At 38.6% G+C, this 20,716-nt stretch overlaps 1 protein-coding gene across 1 annotated transcript; it reads right to left on the reverse strand.

Moving 5' to 3' along the window:
* Nucleotides 1–3,385: 3,385 nt before the first annotated feature.
* Nucleotides 3,386–17,007, reverse strand: CPO (carboxypeptidase O). The gene is given in 14 exon segments (XM_053982899.1): nt 3,386–3,654; nt 4,856–4,940; nt 5,856–5,887; nt 5,890–5,943; nt 5,946–6,047; nt 6,628–6,732; nt 7,843–7,957; nt 8,483–8,520; nt 8,523–8,586; nt 9,411–9,512; nt 10,559–10,667; nt 13,150–13,274; nt 13,659–13,734; nt 16,928–17,007. Coding segments are annotated over 14 exon segments (1,356 nt in total).
* Nucleotides 17,008–20,716: the final 3,709 nt, after the last annotated feature.

The raw sequence follows: 20,716 nt of genomic DNA on the forward strand, positions 1-20,716 counted from the left end.
AAATTAGCAGAGAGAGGAACTCCTTGTGTGAAATTGAATGAGATCACTGATGGTTCTTTTGTCAATCTTTATTTTTGTACTACAGACAAAATGTTAACAAGGATAATATAGAACGCTATTACTCATAACTGGGATGTCCTTGTTTTTTTTCGATAACCTGAATGACCAAAAGTAATTAAACCTTCACAGTACTGATTATATAATAAAGCAGGCATGATACAGGTGTTTAACTGTGAGAAAGAAAGGGAAGGAGTATGGATCTTGGTAAGGTCACTGGGGAGAAATGACAATGAATAGACAAATTTTCTAGTTTTTCATGACAACTTTTTGTTTTGCTTGTGTTTATATGAGTGAATCTAAAGTCCCACTATAGTCTCAGTAGAATAATGCTGTGCTTCTGCTAATATACAAGAAACCAGAATGCAGCTCTTTCCACACTTCATCATAAAGCAAAACTCTCAAAGGCCAGAGAAGGCAACAAAGGAACGCAGGAGAGAGAAATCCAGGATTTGTGAAGTAAGGGGAGTTTCAGCAGAGACATCCACACTACATTTTTTTTTTAATTTTCTGTTGAAAAACATGGTTGCTAAAATACACCATCTCTGCAGTGATTTTTGTCAGCCATACATGTCACTCTTGTACAAGCTCAACAGATAGAGAAGTCAGCAAATTGGGAGGTTATGTGAAATATAGAGCCCGTGTAAGATTTTTAAACCTCTGTTTGCTGCAGCTTTGGCCTTTTAGTGATTGTGCCTTGCTTGTGCAATGATAGTTCCTAAAAGGAGCTGTGAGCACTCCTGCAGGACATCTGTTCTGTGGTGGCACTGGAGGCAAGGTGCTGTTTCCACACAACATTCATTTGTGGTTTCCCTGTGCAAAGAGGGTGAACCATTGCTAACAGATCCCAGGAGCTATACACCCAGGCAAAATCAGCAGACATTCTTTTAGGTAATGATTATTGCCAATTTTTTTTTTTCCTGGCAAAGGCTTCCCCTCCACTTCTATAATTATTGAATGCTGGCAATGCTGGGGGTAAAATCCCCCTCATATCCTCTTACCTCAGTGCATGCTCAGGGTATCTTCCCATTCCTAATGTATGTTATTACAAGAAGAGCTAGTGAGGAACTGAGCCATTCCACAAAAGCCTGCTAATTAACTTTAGGACACACCTGGTTGTATCTTTTAATGGTAAACATTTCTATCAAAAGATACCCACAATCAGCAAAACTAGCTCACTTCCTCTCTGGCTCTAGGCATAGAAGCTGTGCAATGTCTCTGAATCCAGAAAAGAAGCCCTGACTGGCAGCATTTTTCTACCAGTGTTATCATGAGTTAGGTCTGGAAAGCGTTTGGTGGCAACCCAGGCTTGGGTTGGCTGTGGCAAGGTCAGCATGTGGGCATTGTTTCTCAGAGGGCACTGCCATCTGCTGCTGGTGGCACCAGGGAGCTTCACTGCAGCTCGCCAGCAAATGGCTACAGAACACTTGTGGTCAAACCTCACTTGCTTAAAGACAGCTCACAGTCATGGGCCAGATGGACTTGTTTGGTTTTTTACAGTTTCAAAGACAGAATATACAAATACAAAGACTTACAAGTCACATCTTAAACTAAACAGAAGTTTGGGGAATGCAGCTTCTGTGGGGAAAGGCGCTTATTAGTGACACCTGCTCCAGCATCCAGCAACAGACGGGTCTTACTGTGAATGAGTGGTGGGTCTGGAAGGACAATGCTCTGGGGAACCTGCAGGAGTTAGGCAGATTTAGTTACACCAATTGGTAATAATCTGTGGATGATGAACACAGGAACTAAGACTTGTCAACTAATAATACACACAAAATGACAATAGGATGTGCTTTTGGAAAAAATGACTGCAAGGTTGTATCTTTTCTTTTTTTTTAACGGTACCATGGTGAAGTGATACACATCCTTCTCTTGGCAGCATTGGAAGAGAATTGGACAGCATTCTCTTCGCCAAAGCTGGAAATATTTTGTTGAAAAATCTCTGGTTAGCACACTTTCAAATTTGAAGCACAATCTTGACATTTGCTGAGAAAATCAGACATTTGGTTTTTCTTTTTTTTCTTTCCTATTCCCTGGATTCTTCATTTTCTATCACAACAAAACCCCCCATCTGTTATCTGTAGTAGCCAAGCCTGGTGGACATATTTCTAGAATGTGGGACTCCTGGATTCAAAAGCTGAGTACAGGTTAAAATAGGCCTTCCCTATTTCAGTGGATGCCCTGCACCCTCTGGCGTTGGCTGTAACAACACAGAAACTCTTACCTTGGCATTCTCTTTTGACTGGCTCAATTGGAGAGTCCCTACTCAAGGGGCTGAAATATTTCCTTTCCTCTGGCACTCCACTGGGCTTCCAGTTTTGCATGAGGATCCCAGGCAAATCCCTGAAGGTTGCAGGCTCTCCCAAATGATGGAGAGCAGACAACAGGACCCCCTTCTGTACAGTCATCCCCAAAGGATTAAGGTGGTTGGTAAGAAAGAAACCTCTTTGTAAATAGACTTCCTTTATGTACAATCTTTAATAACATCCCTTAAGAGTCTAAATTAAGGAGGATAATTGTCACCACCAGTCAATTTTGGAAGTTGAAAATGCAAAAAAATAATTCTCTGGTCTGCTCTGTAGGAATAGCAGCCCATCCTTATCTTTCTTTTCCTTTTTGCTTTCAAATTTTTGGAGGATCTGGGCACCTTCTATCTTCAGTAATCTGACCACATCTAAGTGACAGGGCCACACCTCTTCTCTGTCCCTACATGCTTGCACCAATTCAACTCTTTAGCTTGCTTCAGGCTGTTGTAGATGGTTTCCTGATCATGACATTTCACCAGCTTTTCAGGCCCTGTATTTTCTAGCGAATCCAGATGTGGCAGATTAGGGAAGGAAAGTGGAGGACAAGAAAGCCATCCAATTTTTTGTAGTGGGATTTGAGGACTTCTAAGTCTCGCAGGTGTCCTGCTGAGGCCAGCAACACACAGAAGTTAGTGGGTTCAGGCAGTGAGGAAAATTATGACAGATCGGGACTGTGGCTGAGAGAAGGACTACGCAGGCCCAGGTGAGCCCCTAAAAACATGTTCCAAAGAACCAGGGAGTGATAGTGCTCTGTCCCCATGGGTAGTTGTCATGAGTTATGTTTTAAGGTCACTTAAAGACTAAGCAGAGCCAGCAAGTGAAGCTTGGGAAATTGCCACAGCTCTTTATCTTTTCCTTCTTCCCAAAAACATAGCTATCAAACCACAAGTCCTTTTATTTTATGGGATGAGCCTTTATTGAAATACTTGACATTAAATTCCTTTGCTGATGTAACTTTTTCTTTTTGAGGGGACATTATATTTTCATGTGAGTCTCTTACTGGGTTCTCTAAGCAGTTTTTAAGAAACAGACCATGTAAGTACAATACTCAGACAAAGGCTCAGGTCCAAGCTGCTGGAGGTCAGCACCACATCTCTATTTGGGAAGTACTTCTTATCAACATAGTGTATGATTGTTGTCACAGCCAACATAGTCTCCTCACACATGGGCTGGATTTGGTTAGCGGGGAGAACGAATCCATGAGTGCCCGTGTCTTGTAGTTCAAATGTGTAGGAGAGCGGGATGCCAATCGTGTGGGCCCAGTCCCGTAAGGAGCCTGAGTTACTGTCTGTGAATTTAAAAATAGAGAGGAGATATTTGTATTAAGCATGGTTCTTTAAAAATACTTCTTGTTAGAGTAAATACAAGTTTATACCAGAAACCCTGAACTGAGCAGTAACCATATATCACTGTGACACAGAGAACAGTTTCTAGGTGCTGTAATTCTTAGCTATACTAAAAATGTATGGAGTTTCCTAAGTGACACAGTTCTTCATAAGATGGTAGTGTACAATAACAAGAGATGGGTTTCAGGGATTCTGTGTTTTTAGCATTTTACTGTGACTAGTGTGGAGTACAAGATGGATTGGACATTTACCTGTTCTTGTACTTCATTTCCTACATGGATACTGACTAAAATTTATATATATTTATATTTTTAAAAAGCATAATTTTGGTCAAATCTGAAAAATTTCTGTCTTCTCCCTGTATCTCTGTTCATCTTCCTTGTGGATTGTTTTCTTACCTATTCAGTGTAAGTACAAACCTTGGCAAAATGCAGCCCTAGGCAAGTTGCATTACACTTACACTGCATTGTTCATGCAGTCTGTGCCTCTGGGACTGGTACTTGGGGCCTGGCAGGGACAGTCACTGGAATATGCAAACCACATGGGTTCTGGAGCCAACTACTTACTGTTCTCACTGACTAGCGTGACTTATTGCTTACTGGGAAAATATTGGGTTTACTAGGCAGTCTCTAGGGCCCTCAATCCTCTTTGTAAAGGCTGTCAATTCATATTAGCTATGATGTGTTTGTGATGTGGCCATTCAGTCTATTAGGAACAGGGCTGAAACCGATATATTTCACACAGAATTGCAAGCAGCTGCCATGTGATAATGTCTGATGAAGTAACTGTACACCTGATTGGGATTTTAATTTTTGCTTGATTGCTGTGGAGACAAATAGGAGTTTTGCTGCTGACTTCAGCAAGGTCAGGATGATCTATCACCAATCTCCTCCTGTCCCCTGTGATGGATCTGTGAGGAATCCATGTAGGAACTAGCTTCTGATCAATGCTTCGTCCATTCCTGCAGTCAGCTTTATAACTTACAGAGTTATCTTGTATTCAAATGACTGCTGCTGACATGTTGCACCAAACCGGCCCTTTAAATATTACTCAAAGTGGAAACTCAGCAAAACAGTACTTGCTGATGCATGTGACACAATTATTTGAAACACAGAGCAGTCAAAGGGAAACAAAATAACTTACATAAAATTAAAGCAGTTGATCCTACTCTGTAGCTGGTCCCATACTTTCTTGTCAATGCAGCAGCTGCTTCCTTTGCAACTTGCATCTGGAAATTCAAAATAGGAACAGCCTTGGCATCAGTGGCAGTACCTTTGGCAATTATTTTGAGTGGACCAAAATTTTTGTCTCTTTCAGCTTTACATTTACATATGATCAGCTTTAAGGTTTTTAGGGGAACCCATTAGAAACATTTGAACAAATTTTTCTTGATTCTTTTTAATGCATATTGTGTTAAAATTTTAAAGATTACTCTGCTACTAGGTAGAGATCTTATTTGCTTTACTGTAAAGCTAGAGCCTGTATTTTGGAGAGTTTAGATTCTATGCTATATAACACACTAGTACTGGCTACAGTACTGATTGACCTCTTACTTGTTTTATTGCCATAGACTCTGTATCCCACCATCCTTAGAAACTGATCCATAGACAAAATAAATGACTTCTCCAATGACTCACATGAAGTCCAAACCCAAATACCTCATGCTCTTGACTAGTGTTTCATCTACTGGAATCTTCATAAATACACACATAAGTGAACTTAAATCAGAACACTCAGAAACTGAGGGAAGAAGTAACCAAGTACTTTGCTCCCATTTTTCTGAGCATGTTTGGAATACCCTTTCTGGACACAATCATGATAACTATATTTGTATAATATGCTAGCATCCTAAAGCATAAATTCATTCTTGTATGCAGCAAAAGTTGGTGCTCTTCTCCACTTACCTTGCTTTGCATTAACCCTATCTATAGTAGTTCAGTTTTCCTGATTTAAGATGAAGAATTAGGATTTCTGAGACAAATAAACCTTACTGATGCTGAACAGAGAAGCAGTAACTCTGTTCAAGCCAAATCCCTGAACAAGCCCAGCTCCTCTGAAGGAAAGGCAAGAGTGCAAGTAAAGTTGCACCATGTGCTACTGCCTGTACTTTCTACAAAGGTAGAAGATAAATGTTTTGCCCTACCAGTTCTTCATTGTTACTTGGAGGTTTAGTAATGGGGTAAGGATGAGCTGTCCATAGGATTGAATTGTTAAATTGCACAAAACATCATCTTCTTGCTTTTGATAAACTGAGCTACAGCTCTTGTCTCAGGCTCTGATTCTGGTCCAGATCCACAGAAGACATCACTTCTGCAGTTAAAGGATATACCAATACCTGGGGAGGAATACAAACACTGAATCAATGGAGAAATGCAGAACACCAGTTCAGAGGGAACTGGGAAATTTACCTTGGAGTGTTAAGGCATGTGTTTATGTGGGCAGGGGACTAGACAGCTCAGTGGGACTTTAGCATTATACTCAGTAGGTAGCAACTAAAATTTGTGCAAGACTGAAATATTTATTGGACATTTACAGGATGACTGCAACGAAAACACTCTGACACAACCACAGCATACCACACACCAGGGAAGCTTTGGAGGCTCCTTGAAATTCATGGCAAATGTAAATACTGGCTGTTAAGTGACTAACTCTTAACATTCCTGCCTAGAGCTGATGCTTGCTCCTGCAGGGAGTTAGAGATATAGTTACATAAGAGAAATTTTCTGCTCACAAAAATAAGTGCTGGTTGAAAGTCATTGAGTTAATATTTTGAAAAACTAGGATTTTATTTTTACGTATGCCTTGATGACAAGAAGATGAATATTCCTTTCTTATAGGACTACATTTTATTTCAGAAACTAGTTATTACTCTTGCTTTACTTTTGTGTTCATGATCTGAAATACTTCAAACTTACTGCCCCAGGATGAATTGAAGTTTCGGTTCAGATCTGTGCCATAGCATGTGCCATTCTCATATGGAGAATGGCTTTTCCTCCACAAACGATCCTGAAGAAAAGTAACTTCTGTTACATAATAAAAACTCAGTGATCCATATGGACCAGTGATTATATGGTGTAAATACCCCTTTTTTTTGACCTCTGCATTGTAACTAACCCTGGTATTGTAAGAGCACAACTCCGCGTGCAGGGGTGATAAAGCTCAGTGACAGAACACTTCATCTACTACAGCCAGGCTGTCATCAGCCACAAACCTGTGAGCACCCTGAAATAAGCCTTCTGACCTTGTTTTTTTTTTTTTTTTTTTTTTTTTTCTAGTATGCTTTTTCTGTAGTACTCAACTGCTTCTGTGCAGTGTGGCACTCCTAAGCAAGATAAGAGATGATAGTATATTTCAGATTCATGAAGATTAATTATTTTTTGTCAGCTAATCTTGCTACTGCTCCCTGGTTCCCTGCTACAGTCATGGCTGTACAGGTTCTGTGCGGACCTCACTGCACCGCCTGTATGAGCTTCCCAGCTGAATTACCTGTGCATCCAAGTGCAGTGTTCGGTATGCCCCATGCCTGACAGGGAGCAAGCTGGGAGACAGCCTGATCCACATGGTGGTAGCCACAGGCCATCCAAAGATCCTGCATTAAAAGGTGCTTCAACTGGGCACAGGGGCTTAAAAGCATGGTGAGAGTGGCTGAAGATCAACATTTTGCATTATTCTCCATGTCAGAAAAGGAAGACTATTTGTGAGGGCACACTTCTTTCATATCCAAATAGCCTGATATTTGACCAATTCTCCTCCTCTGCTGTACAAAGGTTCTAAGACCCATCTGCTACTTGACATCTTTTATGAAGAATGAGTAACTCTTCCAGACATACTTAAGTCCATCAACCAGGATTTGAGCTATTATCAAAGAAGTAATCCCATCCCCAGAAACCCAAAACCAATTATCTTGTGGTTTTGTCTTCCCAAGTCTTGTGACATTTGCTAGCAATATTTAGCTCTGCAATCTCAAGTGATCACTGATTTGCCAGAAGAAACAAAATATCTCTGCCATGAGAGGATTTATGTGAGTATCACTGCTTCCTGTTTAAGTATAATTGCTATGACCCTATCCACAAGTAACAAAACATGCTGGGCACATCTGACTTTCAGTCTAGTTCCTGGATTTTCACTACTCATTTCTTCCCATGAATAGGTGTAGCCATCAATATTAAGGACTGGCAAGACATAGAGGTCCTAATTCTGCAGAAATCTGCTTATCTTTGGGTCAGTTTTGTAATTTTGAAGAATCTGAAAAGAAAAAATACAGAGCACTGAGCAGAGAATTTGGTGGTAATCACTGCAAAGAGTGAGTTTAGAACTATCATCAGGTGATCATTCACTCCTGGATATCACCATGGTACCCAACATCTACTTGATCCCCAGTGTGCCAGGTACTTTTTCTATACACATGGAACATTGCTATATCATAGATTAGGGTTTCTTTATTTCAGGAGGACTGTGACCTTTTGATAGAGAGAGGCTTGATCCAACAGCCACTGTGAGAAAAGGAGAAGTTGATACCAAGTTTTGGAAGGCTTTGGAAACATTCAGGTGGAGGAACTGGCACACTAAATAATATCATCCCATATCTCAAACCATCAGCAAATCAGTGATTTAGACTTTGGTCTCCACAGATATCTGTGCTATATGGTAATTTTGCAAATAATATTTTAACAGAAAAGCATAATACTTGGTACCACAATAGAAAAGATAACTGAAGCGTCCAAAGTGATATGGTTTGCTTATTATCTATATGGAAGAGTAAGGACTCACTTCTTTCACAAACCACTGACAGAAGGCTGGAGAGATCATTCTCTGGCATGAATCTCACAGTCCATCCAAATTATCTTTTTGGTTTTATTTTATGGTTGGCTGATCTAAGAGAATGCAAATGTGATAATTTAAAAACTGTTACATTACAATAAAATAGCTTAATGTAATACAGGAAAGTAAAAGATGTGCCATGATATGCTGTTGAGCCATCTGAGATTATTATTATTATTATTACTACAGACATCTTTATAACAAGCTCTTTTTCCTTATAAGCCGATCTTTATAGCATTACAAGGCATGAGTTTTAGAGTGTCTGTTGAGCAGAAGTGTCAATAGAACAGTTAATAGAACAGTTTCTTTTTTTCCTTTTTCATTTGTATTCAAATGAAAAATATAATTCACAGGAGTGGTTGCTCTTAGTTGAAGATATTTTAATTTTTTGTTTTTAGAAGAGGAGTGACAAAAAGGCAGGGTATTTAATACTACTCAGTGATAGGAACAGATTAGGCAATAACTAACCCAAATATTAAGACTATGGTTTTTGCTAATGTGTCCAATAAAAAAGTCATAGAATACTGCTAGCACAATGGCTATCTGCTGTAAAAAGTAATAAAAATAACAAACTGAAAGTCTTTATCCTCACACACAGCTGTTGCCAAGCTAGTTTCAGCTTGATTTGTATTTCTAAACAAGGCTTCAGTTAAATTTGTTGTTTTCAGTACATAATAGCAATAGCAAGCTCATAATGATAGTGTCTGTGGAAGTTGGCAAATCTTACCATAATGTAGAGGAGTAAAACCATCTCCTGTTATTTCAGTAAATTGGGATGAACACTATCTTAGGAAACATCTGAATCCTGTCTTCTCCTGAGTACCTTTTTTTTTTTGTTAAGATATGTTTTATTATTAAAGGAAATTTCCTCCCTTACCTGTAGGTAATACATTGTTCAATTCTCAAATGTCTTCCCCAGGAAGTGCTGAGTCACCAGCTCACTGTTGTTCTTCTGGATCTGAGTAATCCATTGATAAATCTGAAATAGTTACAAAGAATTCTTGTCCAAAGTGGGAGTTTCCTTCTCTTTCCCACTTCTATTTCCACATTAAAGTATTTTCTTTTGTTTAGACAAGCAACGTTTTCCTCAGAGTTTATTTCAGTCTGTGATGTTCCTTACAGGCATGGAAAGTGTTTCACATGCCTCTATGCAAAGGCATGGTTGTATCTCACTGGGTGTTAAAAGAGAACATTGCTGAAATGCGACACAGATACTCCATTCTGGATCTCGTTCAACATGCCCATCCTATTGGGCATCTTCCTGTTGAGCTCACCAGACATGAAACCACACCATCAACTCTTCAAAACAGCATTACAGTCTCTTCCCTATCAGCACTGGTTTTCCACATCTGAGTTGGCAGCAGTCATCCTCAATGGGTAGCTCAAGCACAACCTACGTGAGAGTTGACTTTGTTCTCTCATTTTTATTATGCAGCTAGGAGAAAGAATTGCCACCATACGCTGCTTTTTTCCAGGTTTGCCAACTGGTGCTTGAAATATGGCACCAAGAAGTCATCAATGCCCACCCCTAAGACATTGTTTTCCCCTAAAGTGTCAAAACCCTGCCCTTAAATTACTTCTTTCTACAGATCTCCCACTGTTCACCTCTTCTTCCGCACTGGGATTCCAGACACCACAATAGTCATTGCACTTCACAATTGGCTCAGCAATAAACAAACTGGGACTTCAATTAATAAATACTAGAGATAAAGAATGATAAAGAAAGGTAGCAAACCAGCAAAATGAAACAGAATATTATCTGCAAAACAGTGCAGCTGCTTCACACAGAGCATTTATATTTTTTTCAGTGAAGAATTGCAGATTTAATCAAAATCAATGGCAAATCCATATTTAATTCAACCAGGCTAGGATTCTAGTCAAAGAGCACGGACTGATTCTTTAAAGAAGAAAGTCAGAAAGAGGTCCACTGACTTCATCTGAGCTTTCTGCAAAGACAGAGCTGCCTGCTGTGGCATTTACAGAACAGAAAACAACAAAGTACACAAGCAGACTTAGTTTCTTTACCTCTTCCATTGAATGGTATTCAGTGTAGACATAACCTCCTGAGACCCATCTGCTCCTCTCCCTTGGCATGCTCTGATCCACAAGTTTCTGCACATCAGGTATTAGGACTCTGAAGGATGGGGAAAGGGAAGATAGAAGAGAAAAGAAGCCCAAACAGTTGCTGCAGAACTGTTATGGTGGGGTTATTGTTTACATCAGCAAACAAAAGGATTTAACCTCTTCTGTTGTGATTTGCCTGGCAAGATCATCACCATCAGGATTACAGTTCCTTTCATGTAAAGCAAAATTCAAAGTACACAAGGTTTTAACAATAATAATTTTTACCAAATTTTTTAAGTTGTCAATTTTCTACCAAGGAAAAATGTTCAAGATTTTATTTTCTTCACCACTTCTATTTTTGAGCAAAATTCCAAAAATACCACCATTGGGAAAAGGAAGTGAAAGAGAAAAAATTAAGATTAGGTTTTATTGTATTTTATTGAGACATTTTGAATTTGCAAAGATTTCACAGAAATATTCATTGCAATTTGCAAAAATCAGAACAAACCCCTTATTTCCTTCAAATAGCTCTTTTTGCTTTTTAGCTACAAAAATAGCTCAGAAACTAGTATAACACAGGCATGATTCCATGATCCAGGGAGTCAATAAAACCTTTTCCTTGGCTTGAGTGGACTTTGGATGAGAGGCTGTTCTTTCTCACTGCAGTCAGCCTCTTGTAACTGCTGCAAATCTGTGCTCCTTGGAAACGCTTGTGATAAAACAATTGCAAAGGTAACTCCAACACTGTTGATCTCAAATGCTGGAAGTACTACCAGGCTTTTCTGCTGACAGTGGCAATTTTAAGCATTTCTGGAAACTGCATGAAAGAAACTTTTAATAATAGTTACAGCTGACTTTAAGTCTGAGCTTTGATGTTTATTCACATCTAAACTTCAAACTAAAATTCAGGCAGTAAAAATTTCCATGAAGTGAAACCACACACACAAAATACCTTATCAGTGCTCTGGAGAATCGAAACCACAGAGTCTGACACAGTTGGAATATTGATGTCCTTATTATAACTTGTCATTTATGTCATTTATATCATTACATACCTGACTGTCATGTTATCTTCCCTGCATGCCAACTGCCTTCTAAAGGGTGGTTCCTGCTTTGAATCTGTTATAGGAACTTTGACTCTATTACTCTTGTATTCATCTCAGCCTCTTTGCAATACATACCCAAAATTTTCATCATGACTAATAATTACTCCTCTCTTTCTTTAGAACCCTATGTAAGGTAGATATAGTTCTGGCCAAGGGAAAACAAAGTTGAGACGCTAATTTCAGTTTACTATTTAAATGTCCACTAGAATCAGTTGAAACCACTAGAAAATGAAGAGCCTTGACATAAAAATAGTGGTTAAATATCTTCTGGAATGCTGTCTAAGTACTGAATATGTAAACCTCATGCTAGATAATTTGTACTGGCTCCAATCTCTTAATCTCTGGTTGTCAGGGCATCACACTTACTAAAGGAACTTGTCAGGGAAGTTGCAGGATGTCAAGATCAGCTTTAACTCAAAACAGCTTTGAAGTGACACCAATCCTCCTTAAATTCATCTTTGATTGGTAAATGTCAGTCTATATCCATAGGCCATTTATCATCATCCCTGAATGACTACAAGGTTATTTATATTAAATACAACTAAATTAAATTAGCTACCAGTTACCTGAAAAAGTCAGTTCCAAATGGGAACAAGACTGTGTGAGGTATAGATCTTATTTAATCCCATTTTCCATTATAAACACTCTTTGTATCTGGATTAGATCTTCTGGTTGTGAGGGACGATGTGGCTGCTCAGGTGAGATAAAACATTGTGGGACATTTGCAGGTTGTGGCTCCCAGCTGTGTGCATAGTGCCCACCTGCCACTGGGATCTTTGTCCCAAGTTGGGATGTCTCTCTTTGGCTGGATGGTGCCAGGAAATTCTCACCAGCCTGCTGAAGGGGATACGGGTAGAAAAATGAAGCTTTTGAAGGAAGTGGCTGAATATTCAATTTGAAAGATCTCTTCTCCAAACCAGAGGAGTAAGAAGAGACAGGAAAGGGAAAAGGAGAGGTAGAGACTGTTTCCCTGCAGTGACACCAATTAAACCTTTGGGCTCTCCAGAAGTGGAAGGACCCTACATTCAGATAGCCATGCTTTCCAAGAGCAAAGTGTGCTCTTATAAGTAGTTGTTACACCAAGTTTGGCCTCTTGAGTTCAGACTAAAATATTGAGTCATCTATCCAAGTGCCATCCTCTCAGTGACTGCTGAGAAGGCCACAGCAGGGAACAAGACAGATTGGGCTGTCTCAGGTTCCAGCTCCAGAAGCACAGTCCAGGCTAGGTGGAAGGAAAATACATAGGGCAGAGGGGAATGGACTTTTAAAGGTTCATACAGCATCTCTGTGTTTGGCTGGTCAAGGTAAGTTGGAGGCATTTGGAACAAAGGTTGGGTCCTATTGCCAGTACAAGCTGACTGTTTATCAGACAGGGCTTGGTCCTTTTCTGATAGCAAGGAAGATTATCACAGCCAGTCTTCCCCATCAAGGTATTAGAGATTGTACCTGTAAGAGATCATATGCTCATCTAAGCTGTCTTTCACCTCCTGCACCAGAGAGGCTGGAACCCTTATGTGCAGGTCTTCCCCAGCTCTGATGTCTTCAGGCAGCAGGGGTTTCCACAAATCCAGCTGTGCAGAGAAAAAAGAAATGTACAAATGAAGCTCTGCTTTCAAAATGAGAACTATATTAGAGTAGTTGCATATCAACAAATGAAAGTTTTCCTTCAAATTGTCCTGCTAACTCTCTAGTCATCTGTTCATAGAGCACACAGTACAAGCTAAGTGCTTTTACTGACTCAGGCACCACTGATAAGGAGCAGCATTTTCAAAGAGCCATGCAAAGAAACTAAGATCTTCACATAAATTCCTTCAGGTAGTAAAAAAAAAAAAAGTTAAAGAAAGCTTTTTCTAGTTTATTTTAACCTGCATTCCTATCATAAGCTACATGCATATCTGTTTTACAGCCCAAGATCCCACTCTTCTTGTTTGGCACATGTGGTTATTTTTACTTACCATTAAAGTACTGCAAAGATGTTGAAGATGCTGGACTTGCTGAAATGCTTCTGGCACATTATGCAAAACCTGATCCCTGGAAATTCAGTAGAGAAACAGGATCAGTTTTAAGGTCTGTTGAAGTGTCCATGATTTCAGAAGTCAAAAGGACTTATTTTGTTATGTAGAAGGAAGACAGAGCATGTAATAGCACTGTTCCAACAAAAACACCTCTGAATTATGAATTTGTGGAATGTTTTGGCTGCAAACAGGACTAAGTGTTGTGACTTTTCTGTTGCTAGAGCATTAGCCACTCTGCTTCCTCGCTAGTGGCAGTGTTTTATTCACCATACCAGCTTCACAGAAGCCAACTGCTTGCATGAGCCCTGATGTGTGTTTCTGCCTTTGCAGGACCAGGGCCAGAATGAGGGCATTGGTAATACATGATAAGCTGTTTATTTGATAAGATGTCACTTTTTCCCCCTGACATTTGGGATTTATTCAATTATTCCAGATTAACTTTGTGCTTGGCTGGTCTATTTCAGTATGCAGAAACTTTCGATAGTCATGATAAATGAACATTGCTAAGAACTTGAGATGCTCACAAACTGCTTTTCATGAGAGCAGCCAATTTATTCCAAAATAGCAACTATTTTAACTGCATATTCTTACTCAATTCACAAGAAATAAAAAATTTCTAGTACAGAATCTATAATTTTATATTTCTAGAAATGAACCACAGAATCCATTGCCTTAGTATATGTTTTCATGAGATCTCATGGAACTTTCATCTACTACAGGCTTAATCTGATGAAAATATTTAAAGTTTGCAAAGAACAAAGTAAAATGGATGGAAATGCAGAAAAAGCAAATCAGTATGTTCTGTTAAAAACGCCCTTTTAAGTTTTTTTTGTATTTTTTTTCAGTGTTCATTCAGATCAGCTTTCCAGGATTGACAGTAAGTGTGAAGTTTCTGGTGAAAGGGTTTCAGAGTGAGGAGTGGATGTTGATGACTACATTGCATTACTCAAAGGTGGGAGACCAGTTATCCACTACTGATGAGAATAGAATGGGCAACACTAGAAACTTTCCTATTTGCAAACAACCAAAAACTGCTTCACAGTCTCTTTTAGTGACTTCAATGGAGTCTTTACCAGATAAGTATAAAAAATTACCATTTTACATTTTAAAGCTTTTGTAGCAGAAATTCTTGTTGCAAAAGCATGCCATGGTCATCATAGTCATCAACATAATATGCTCTCATCATCTGAACTGCAACTGCTATCTTTTGTGCTTCCATGCAGGAATGTACAATTATCAGCTTAATATACATACAAATAGAATTCACTATTCATTCACTTTATCCCCAGAGAAATAGGGGGATTTGTGGGTTTCTTACATCTGTCTTGAAAATATCACCTTTTCTGAGTGAGAACTTGGTAGTTAAAACAGGCAGTTTACTACTGCTTTATGAGATGCCAATAGCCCCATATCTGTGGGGGAAAATGATTACACTTGTATTGCTCACAGGAATGGTACAACAGTCATGATGTCTTTAATAAACCTTGTAGATGCAGGATAAACATTTTTGCTAGCAGAATAAACATCTCTGCTGCAGTTCAGAGTATATTCTCTCTAAATGCCTAGGCTTGCTATGTTCTTTGTCTATCAGGAAGGGAAACAATATCCTGTAATATCTTTTTATACTCATTGACATTATGTCTTAATTACACCAAATCAGAGAAATTCCAGACAGTCAGATTGCTGCCAGATGGCCAGCTCTTATTTACTGATAAACCTTTCACAATAGCCAGTGTGGAGACAAACCCTTTTTAATTGTAAATTAAGATTAGAAAGCATACATTTGTTTATGATTATGGACTAAGTTTCTCAGTGGAGAAGTGCAAAGTCAGCCCATGTGACCCCATGAGAACTACAGTTTTAAAAATTGTACAGTTAAGCTTTCTTAACAAATTAAAGGACTGTTCTCAGCACAAGCTGTGTATCCTCATAGATTGGATATTTCATTTCATTGTTAAACAGAGCAGAGGACAATGAAAATTGGCTTTACTAATAATTTGGTCTTTGTGCAGGTGCTGCCCACCCAAAGTCACACTGACCATTCAGTACCTGTTTTTAAATTCCATGCAAGTACTAGACAGGTTCAATTCTGGACAATAATTAGAAACAAAAATGAAAAATACATTACCAGGGATCTGCTGAATTCTGTTCACTGAAATCAGGCTCTAACTGCATCTCTGATACAAATCTAAAGACTGAATATTATCCAAGGAAATAATACATTTGAAGTAGTGACTCTGTATGCTCTGCTAGGAGATTTTCCAGGAGAGCTGCTGAATGGGTACACTATGAGGGAACTTACCTGCTGTAGGTATTGCTTGGTTTTCTGAAATTTTCATAACTATATTTTAGCGATATAATTCATCTAGAGGCATTCAGCACCAGACTACTTTCTCCATTTGCTTTAGAAAATTCCATGTGTGAACTTGTATGTGACTAGGTGGCCTCCACACTATGCTCATGCCCACCCTGCAAATCCCAGCTGCCACAATGGCAGCTACCTAGCTCCTTGAAAGCTGAGGGTGAATGAAACAAAAGCAGTTTAGATACGCAAACAGAATAATTTTACATCACTCATTTTCCAAAGTGCAACTGAGAATGGAAAATAAAGCATAACTAGAGATTTCATACTTTTCAAAACATTAATCAGTAATAAAAAAAATGTGATAATCTCATTCTCTGAACACCTTGGAGTGAAGGTTATCTGGAATAACTCCCTTAGCTTTTTTTTTTTTTTTTTTTTTTTTTTTTTTTTTTTTATAATTGTTAGAGATTTTCAACAGGAAGGTCTTCACTATCTTTTTCACATAACCTAATCTGACTTTTATTAATAGAGATAATTTTGCTCAGTCATACCCCTTGCTTTATACTCGGAAAAGGCATTTTACTCCTGCAGCATCTGGTTTTAAAGTTCATTATCAAATAGGCTAAGCCAAATGAATTTCAACTAATGGAAACAAGGTGTTCTGAGATGCATTTGAGGGCCATTCTGTGGCTCCTACAGCTGTAGTTATGTCTTTTTTGGCTTGGATTCGATTCACTCATTCTTCATTTCCCATCTTCATGTTTTCTTTCCCAATCTTACAAAGCTTACAGCTTAGTAACCCTGTGTTCAGTTTTCCAGCTCATAATTGTTATTATTATTCTTACACAGTTCCTGGGACTTTCACTGCATGCACAATTCTTCATGAAACCCTGTTCACACTCACCTGTCAGATTGCAATTTCAAGCTGAATTTTCCAGGAATTAGTATCCCCAGAGAAAAGATAATCCCAAGAGAAAGCCACATCTTTGTGCAAAGAACCCAGCACTGACAGTGCAGCACTAAAAAGGAGGAAGATAGATCTGGACTGAGCACATGATTTATACAATTATAATATATAACTAGACTTACCCTTGAAGGCAACCTGCCCTTTATGAACCATTAGCTTCACTTGTAAATAGTTCTAGATGAATCATTAACTTCATTTGTAGATAGTTCTACTTTTTCATAATTCTTAAAAGTCTCTTCCACACCCCAAAACACAAACACAATTAGCAACATTCTTACTGAAACACTTTTTCGAAGAACTAAGAACATTTTTCTGCATGTCACCTTTCTATCTTTGAAAGTGTTTTGTGAAAAAAATGGTAGTATTTAGAGAAAGTGTTACCTGTAAGATCTTCAGCAAATCATGATGGTTAACTTATAACAATCACAGAGATAGGGAAGAACAGGTAGTAAAACAAGCTCTATCCTTACTCTCTTTCTTTTTGTTTGTGCTTTATGGAACACTTCTGTCACCTCTTAAGTGCAGTTCTATCACTTACCTAACTTAAAATGGGGCATGAAAGAGCAACCAATGCTCTGTAAAAGGAAATACTGGGACATCAGAGCCTCATCTAAACCACTCTCAGTTGGTCCAGATCAGTCTGTAGCCACAGACCTACAACTCTACACTGTCATAAAGAGTGTTTTTGTTATATATATTTTAAAAGGGGGCTGGTTACTATCTGAAATATTTAATTTCTTGTTTTCTTGCTGTAGTTCACACAGCAAGTGTTAACATTTGTAGATTGTAGTTAGATATATAGCACAGTTCTTCAGAAAGAAATTGTTTCCCTCACCCTCTCTCTTGGATTAAAACTATATTGTGGTGATTTGATGAAGAAAACTGCATGGATTTGGGATGCAGAGACTCCAGTAAGTCAGTTTGTGTACATATATAATGGACATGATACTGTGCTGTAACTGTGGGACATTTATAGATTCTTCTCATCAAAATACACAGTCCTCTTACATTTTTACAAAGGCTGTTATCAAGGGAACAGGCAGCAGAACTGTCCCAGTATAAAAGAGGAACAGCTTAGTTTAAAAGTGTTTTTTCACAAAACCAGGCTGCAGGCAAGGGAAGAATATGTTCTTCTTCATAAATCACACCAGACCCTTTCTGTTTTATTGCAACCTTCCCAACAGCCTGGGCCTGAAAATGCTGAGTATTCTCTCCATGTAGATATCCAACCCACAATGACTTCCAGAAGAGCTGAAAGAAGTCAAGTTTACAGGATTAGATGCAGCTTCATTTGTGAGGAGTCAGCAAAACAAATTCATGTTGGAAGTTCATATTAACACAGGACATCTGCTCAGATAACCTTTGCTTTTGTTTCCTTTGTCTCCACCACTGCTAAGAGGCAGACTAATGATTTTAAGACTTCTGCAGTGTTGTCTGTGCCCTTTTAACAGACTTGGATTTGAACTGGGGTTCAGTCCCTTGACAGGGACTCAGAATCTAGGAACAAAAAAACCCAAAACAACAACAACAACAAAAAACACCAACAAACTCCCCCCCCCCAAAAAAAAATCAAAACAAAAAAACAAAACAAACCAAAAAAAATTAAAATTAAAATGGAGGCATAAAGAGAAATGGAGCAAATTATGGTAAGTGCTAAAATTCCACTCCAGCCCAAAGTTTCCACCTTCATGTTGAAAGCAGAAGCTGTTTATTCTGTGGTGAAAACATCACTCCTATGATGCCAAATAGTTAGGAAGGTAGATAGACAGAGATACATAGATAGATAGACAGACAAACAGAGAGAGTAATTTTGCTTAATGAATAAAGAATTCAGAAGAAATGACAGTTGCTTGCTAGGTCTTTGATTTGAATTCTTTTGAAGTCTAGTTGATTTTAATGGGCTTTAGATGAAAGTCCTGTGCAAATAATTATGGACATTTCTCCGATTTAAGAAATGGATTTATTTTGGGGATTTCAGCATAAGATTTGTTGGTAAAAGACAATACTTCATTTTCTACTTGCGTTCCGCTGGCAAGCAGCACTTCTGAATTCAGAATAAAAGCCATTAGAAACATTATTCCACCACCAATGCAAAAAAATATCTTGGGATGAACAGTAAACTTCAACAAGCCTATTGCCCTCTTGGGCATAAATAATGTGTCTCTCAGTAATAAGGTCTGTTCTTTGGTCAGGTTCTTACTGGCAGCTGCTTATCTTTCTAGTAAATGTGGGAGGCAGCTTAATCCATTTATTCTCTCCTTGAAAATTGTGGGCAAAAAGGCATAGGACTTTCTGGGGTGAGGAAGAGTCATGAATATGTGGCAAAAACATGCTACATGAAACCATGTACTGTCCTTTTTTTCAAACAAGTTTACTTTGCACATCTTCCATACATTCTTCTCAGAGCTTCAGAGCATTTTTTTCAGCATCAGCTTAGCCTCTCAACTGCCCTGTTAGACAAGCAAATATTATTTCCACTACTTAAAAGATTAAGAAAAAAGGGGGAAAAAAGTGACTCCCCAAGGTGACATAGGAACATTGCTGCAGAGCCAGGAATAGAATTCAGGTCTCCTGACTCCCTGTCTGGTGCTTCCTTAAAAATATGTGACCATCTGCTCTACTGCTGGAAGTATAGATACTATATGCTGACTCCAACAAGCTGGCTGCTAAGCCTGTTAGTTTATCCTCTTTTTATCCCATACTGATATCATCTCCAGCTAAGCTTTTGGCCTGGAGTCAAAGTGATTTCCAGTGTTTGAATGATTCGACCTGCTTGTTATTGTTTTAACCTTGCACCACACATATGCTCAGCTATTTGTGACTTATCTGCATACAGTCTGTGTAGCAACAGCCACAAGCTAGAACTGTTTTGTTTAAAGATTGCATACTGAAGCATACCACATGTTTTAAACAACTATCATATAGCAGGGAGTTTGATCCTGGTAGCTTCCTGCACCCAGATTTCCTACTGAGCTGCACGTTACTTTCAAGGACAAAGAGCTTGTTAAAAAGACAACAAAATGTACACACTTGTGTGTCTCCACAGACATCAGTTCATCATGTTAAGCTTTCTTACTTCACAGCTAAATCCCACACTGAAATGAAAAACGTAACTAAACTACATGGAGTTCAACACGATCAATGTTTTTTTAAATCATCATTTGGATTCAGAGAAAATCATCCTCCATTACATTTCTTCTCTCTCTCATTGCTGCAGAAAACTCACTGTATGTGTCCAAAACAGAATCAGCACTCAATGGGGTCAAAACAGTAGCAGACTAGTGTGCCTTAAATCCTAGAATTGTGTTCCACTGAAGCGGGGTATAGATAATTCAGCTGTTTTACTAAAATATCCTCTGGTTATCACTGTAATTTTACTTGGGGGAAGCACACAATAATTTGACAGTTCTGCTTCCCATTGTCTTCTCAGAGGAGATAGAATGTTCTATAGGTATTGTCTTTTTCTGCGAGTACCAAAAGATTTCTAGTTTTATGTGAGCAATGTTCAAAACATTCTAATTCATTCTACAAGATTATATATATATTCGTAATTCTGTAGCATTTATGTATTCAGCAATATGTCATGTGATCTGCAGTGTGAATCATTGTTCCCCTCAGTATTCCAAGCCTTCAGCTTCCACAGCTCTGTTATAGAATGAACTCTGAAAGTCTCTGGATTCCATTGTGATTTGACAGTGCAAAGTGTTCTCCAACCTCATTAGTTCC

The sequence above is a fragment of the Vidua macroura genome, chromosome 7, assembly GCF_024509145.1.
Source record: "Vidua macroura isolate BioBank_ID:100142 chromosome 7, ASM2450914v1, whole genome shotgun sequence".
In the NCBI taxonomy this organism is placed as follows: domain Eukaryota; kingdom Metazoa; phylum Chordata; class Aves; order Passeriformes; family Viduidae; genus Vidua; species Vidua macroura.